Here is a 5,783-nt window from a genome sequence, read left to right on the forward strand (position 1 = left end):
CTATCAATGGAACGGTCTATTATAATTAGTAATTTTGAGTTGAGTAACTTATTGGTAAACAACATATTGAATATTGATTGAATGATTTTTACGAGTCTTGGAACTAATGAGTTTAGATAGCAATAGAGACTTAGGATTTGAAAAGTAATCAGTGATGAGATGATGATTAAAAATGGGAGACACTTTGCAGACAAAGATGATATAAAGTCGACCACTTGAATTATTATCTAAATTCATTGTCCACAAGATCTGTCAAATTCCATTTTAAATATAACTTATTTTTAATTGAGTTAATTACTTAATCCACGTAGTCATGTAAATACAGACGATCACTTCATTGGATAGTTAACTTATCATGTATTCAATGTATTTATATTTTTAATTGGTAGGGATTTTTTTTTTTTTTTTTTTTTTTTGTGATTTAATCAACTTTTTAGTTTAACCATGATTTGATATAACATGAGACAAGGAAGAACATTATACTTCCTTAAACACATGAACTAACACTTTCATTTCAATTACCATTTCCATTTTCTAGTAATTTATAGGATTTCGTGCAACCCCGATAGATATTTATTTAACATAACGAGGCGAATAAAAACCGGTAGATAATTGGACAAATTTGTAGGTTTTGAGTAAATGGACAAAGGACAAAGTGGGCCATTTCCTCAGTGAAGACACAAAAATCTTGATGCATTGCATCTCAATATGTTCTTGGCCTATATATATAACATTACATCATTTTTTGCAAAGCAGTTTTGAGGGTCTCCGAAAATTCAAGGTAATTCCTCTGTTCTTCGTCTCGAGATTTCATTTCCCTTTGTTCCTTTCTGATAATCCCTGCTCTATGATTGAACCACACATTCATCTTGCTTCTTCTAGGATTTTTACAATGTTGTCTTGTGTTTTTGTGTTCTGGGTTTTGCTCACTTTGTTCTTTTTTTGCTTCTTTGAGTTTGTTTTTGCCTAGGAGCAAAACTTTTGTAAGTGGGTGATTATATTTTAGGTCTGAATGTTGAATGTTGTAATGGAAACTGTGATTTAGAGGGATTTCTGGTTGTTGAATTGATTACTTGCATTTGTAGGTCTTAACTCTTTTGTTATACCAAGATTTAGTTCTCTATTAGAGTTGGAATGATTTGGGGTTTTAGTAGTTTGGAATTTGGATTGTAGAATGGAGATGTGTTTTTGGAGTTATGGATGAGAAAATTGGAGATTATGTTAGGTTGCATTTGCTTTTGTTACTAATCTGCTTTCATTTGCATCTGCTTGTTGTTTGAAACAATTAGAAATGGTGAAGATCTGTTGCATTGGGGCTGGCTATGTCGGTGGCCCGACAATGGCGGTGATTGCTTTTAAGTGTCCCTCCATAGAGGTAACTGTCGTCGATATTTCGGTGTCGAGGATCGATGCTTGGAATAGCGAACAGCTACCGATATACGAGCCAGGCCTTGAAGATGTGGTGAAACAATGTAGAGGGAAGAATCTATTTTTTAGCTGTGATGTTGAGAAACATGTTGGTGAGGCTGATATAGTCTTTGTTTCTGTTAATACACCAACTAAAACTCAGGGCCTTGGAGCTGGCAAAGCAGCCGATCTTACATACTGGGAAAGTGCTGCTCGGATGATTGCCGATGTTTCAAAATCGGATAAGATTGTGGTTGAAAAATCTACTGTCCCTGTGAAGACAGCTGAGGCCATTGAAAAGATACTGACTCACAACAGCAAAGGGATCAACTTCCAAATACTCTCAAACCCTGAGTTTCTTGCTGAGGGAACCGCTGTTCGTGACCTTTTTAATCCCGACCGGGTTCTTATCGGTGGACGGGAAACTCCAGAGGGATTTAAGGCGATAGAGGAACTCAGAGATGTGTATGCTCATTGGGTGCCCGTTGAGAGAATTCTTTGTACTAATCTATGGTCTGCTGAGTTATCAAAACTAGCTGCCAATGCCTTTTTAGCTCAAAGGATCTCTTCAGTCAATGCCATTTCCGCTCTCTGTGAGACAACCGGCGCAGATATAACTGAAGTATCACACTCGGTTGGTATGGATTCAAGAATCGGCCCGAAGTTCTTGAATGCTAGTGCAGGTTTTGGCGGTTCTTGTTTCCAGAAAGACATTTTAAATTTGGTGTACATCTGTGAATGCAATGGCCTTCCAGAGGTAGCAAACTACTGGAAACATGTCATCAAAATAAACGACTACCAGAAGTCCCGATTTGTCAATCGAGTTGTTTCATCCATGTTCAACACTGTCTCAGGCAAGAAGATCGCCATCCTTGGATTTGCGTTCAAGAAAGACACCGGTGACACAAGAGAGACACCAGCCATTGATGTGTGCAAAGGTTTGTTAGGCGACAAAGCGAAGCTAAGCATATATGATCCACAAGTTTCTGCTGACCACATCGAAAGAGACCTTTCAATGGAGAAGTTCAATTGGGATCACTCGGTTCATCTTCAGCCGATGAGCCCGACCGCTATAAAACAAATAAGCGTCGAATGGGATGCTTATGAAGCAACAAAAGATGCTCATGGAGTCTGCTTTCTAACCGAATGGGACGAGTTCAAGAAGCTTGATTTCCAGAGGATCTACGACAATATGCAAAAGCCTGCGTTCGTATTCGACGGTCGGAACATTGTCGATGCCGTGAAGCTGAGACACATTGGTTTCATTGTTTACTCTGTGGGGAAGCCATTGGATCCATGGCTCAAGGACCTGCCTGCTATTGCTTGAAACATCAAGTGAAATGCAGGTTAATTCCTAGGACCTGTGTTCTTGTTCATCATCTCGATAAAATCTTTAGTTATTTGATGGTTTAGCGTAGAAATCAGTATTTGGAGTGGGAAAAATGGAGATAAAGTGCCAGTTTTTTATCATAAGGTTAATTATTACTAGAAAATATTATATTTGAGGCACTTATTGTGTAATTATTACTGAAGTTTTATATGGATTAGTGATGAGATTAATTGACGAAAATGTAATTTGTTAAAATATGTGAATTTATTGTTCCAATTTCTCATCTAAAGGTTTTACTAGTGATGATTTAACTCACAAAGGCATATTAAATCCTTTTTTTTTTTCTTATTGGTTTTGTGTATTTTTTTATGGTTAAATGTTCTATAAAGTGTGATAATTGAGTAATATCAAATTTGCTTGTTAAATAAATTAGAAGATCATTGCTATTAATCGAAATAGTTTGGTACTATTTTTATTTAATTAATTATTAAATTATTTTTAACAGGTGAGATTCAAAAGTTAAGATATATATTCCTGCTACTATTTTTATATTCATCATACCTACTAAATAGATGGTTTAAATTATCTTTGAGTGAGTTTTTTTTTCTTTAAAAAAAATATTATCTATATCTAGCACAATAAAGACAATTTTTCTTTAGAAAAAAAAAAAGATATGAATTCATTTTATTTGTAGAGCAACTATATTTTCAAGATGGTGTATTTTACTAAACATTTCAATCTTATAGAAAGTATGAGGATCAACCATTGAAAAGCAAAGTCGTTCTTAACGTAAGATGAACTATATATGAAATTTTAGAGAATCACAACCGTTTTTAGATAGAAGTTTGTGAGTCACGGTTCCTCTTTGAAAGCCTGGTTTTTAGAGTCCTCGATATATAGCAAGTCAAAGAAAATCCAAAATCAACGTTAGGTTGTTGAATTATTGAAAATGAGGAAGTTTATTGGGATCTTCTTTAAAGATCTATGGAGAGTTCTTCTATACCCTTTGTTATTGGAAATTGTTAGAAATTACTGTTGCCCGAAATGAGAAAGTACTTAAGAAGGCCCACTTACTTGATGTTATGATGACTTCTTTATACACCTATTATCACAACAACGATATTGTTCTCGTCTTTTGTGGAGTGTGTTGTTCTTCAACAAATGCCCTTCTTACTTCAACTAAGGAGTTATTAATTTCTGTATGAGACTTGAATAGATTAAGGGGGTTTTGATTTAAAGGTCGACTTTTATGATGAAATAGTTCCCTTTTGTAAGGAGTTACTAGTGTAAGCTGGTCAAGAAGATAGGGATTGTCTAAGAAGTTTTGAGCATCATTTTCTACTTATTATTACATTGCATCCTATCAATGTCACGACTGAGTTGAACCTAAGTTGACTTATTAAAATAGATTAGGTCAAATTTAGATAATTTTTTTATATAAAAAAGATAGGATTAAATCTAAGCCTAAAATTAGACACAAAGCTAATCAAGCTCAAACCTACACACGGTCTCCCAAAACTTAATAAATAGATAAAGCTACCCTTTATTTGAGATATTCAGAAATCAACATACACTCAAAGCAATAAGAAATAAGAGCTTTTCTCTAAAAAAAAATTTAAAAATTATAAGAATTCAACAAATTGATTGTCTCTCCACCATTTGCAAATTGAAAATTCATCTCCATTGATTTGGCAATAATCTTGCAAGCGCTCATATCAATGTCTACATGCAAGAGAAAAATATTAGAGGATTATATATTTGAAACCATAACTCTAATATATATCAATAAAATCAACTTCATTCTCACAAATTAAATTTATTTTATTAATTCCCATGTAAACCATTTACAAGCCCATTGGGACCGAAATTGGGCCAAATTAAAAATATAGAGAAAAACTGCTTCAATATATATAGAGAGAAAAAATTAATTTTACACCATGCTACATAAATTTTTAAGGGTAAACTTTTAAGATAGGTTTGAAATGTATTTTCAAATATTTAATTTAAAAAAGAAATCATTTTGAAAAAAATTGAAGTATTTGACAACCATTCAATATAGCTTTTGAAGTGTATTTTCAATAATTTTTGTCAAAAATATTTAAATAAAAAAGAATTTTTTGAAAAGTATTTTTTTTTCAAGTCAATCCAAATGGACCTTTAATTTGGTTAAATTGCACCTGTAATTTAAATAAGGGTTACAATTTTTTTTACTCTTTGATAAATTCACATTTACAAATTTGTTTTCTTTAGGCAAATTCTCATACGTTTTTAATAAATTATAAAACATACGCATTATAAACAAGGGATAAAAGTTAAAAGAAAACGATGTTCAAGCCAAAGCTTTTGACATAATTAGTTTGTGTATCAATCAAATTTAGATTGGTGCAAAACTTGATATAATTATCAAAATTAGTTAATTTATAGAGATATTTCTTTTGGCATTTATGAAAATTAGTGAATGAAATAACGATATTTAATAAATGGTAAAAATTGTAACACTATTCTAAGTCTGGATCCAATTTGGTTAAATTGAAAGGCTATAGTGAAAATTGATGCAACTTAACAAGTTTAGATGTGAAACTTGAAAATTTCCCCAAAAATAGAATATTTGAGAAATATTTATTTAAATTTTTTTTAAATAAAAATATAAGGATAAAAAAACCAAATATGACTATACATTTGTTAGATTGTATCAATTTTAATGGTAAATTATCAATTTTGTCACATGGACCTAAACTTAAATAAGTATTATAATTTTTACCATGGTTTAATTTTTACTAATTTACCCACTAATTTAACCAAAAAAAAAAATTGTAACCCGTAGACAAATTAATCATTGAGTTGAGTAAGTTTGCCAAAACTTATAAATTTTAACAAAAAAAAAAAAAAAAAACCTCTATTATAATTTTTCTCCGAAATTTAGGTATGTTTTATAATTCATTAAATGAATACATAAGAGAACTTTTTTCTAACGATAAAAATTATTAAAGAGTCAAAATTGTAACATTTTTTTTAAAGTTTAACTGATTTTTTTTCTTAAAAAATA

The 5,783-nt window shown here is 31.7% G+C and overlaps 1 protein-coding gene across 1 annotated transcript; it reads left to right on the forward strand.

Moving 5' to 3' along the window:
- The first annotated feature begins 641 nt into the window (after nucleotides 1-641).
- UGD1 (UDP-glucose dehydrogenase 1) lies at nucleotides 642-3,026 on the forward strand. Its single transcript, XM_039028155.2, has 2 exons — nucleotides 642-781; nucleotides 1,290-3,026. The coding sequence occupies exon 2, from the start codon at nucleotides 1,292-1,294 to the stop codon at nucleotides 2,732-2,734; it is 1,443 nt and encodes a 480-aa protein (XP_038884083.1). The 5' UTR covers nucleotides 642-781; nucleotides 1,290-1,291; the 3' UTR covers nucleotides 2,735-3,026.
- The last annotated feature ends 2,757 nt before the right edge of the window (nucleotides 3,027-5,783 follow it).

This window comes from Benincasa hispida, chromosome 4 (assembly GCF_027475165.1).
Source record: "Benincasa hispida cultivar pf3 chromosome 4, pf3_genome.v1.1, whole genome shotgun sequence".
Classification (NCBI taxonomy): domain Eukaryota; kingdom Viridiplantae; phylum Streptophyta; class Magnoliopsida; order Cucurbitales; family Cucurbitaceae; genus Benincasa; species Benincasa hispida.

What these genes read in the sequence shown, in the direction of transcription:
- UGD1 (XM_039028155.2), top strand. Translation starts at nt 1,292, where the DNA reads ATGGTGAAGATCTGTTGCATTGGGGCTGGCTATGTCGGTGGCCCGACA.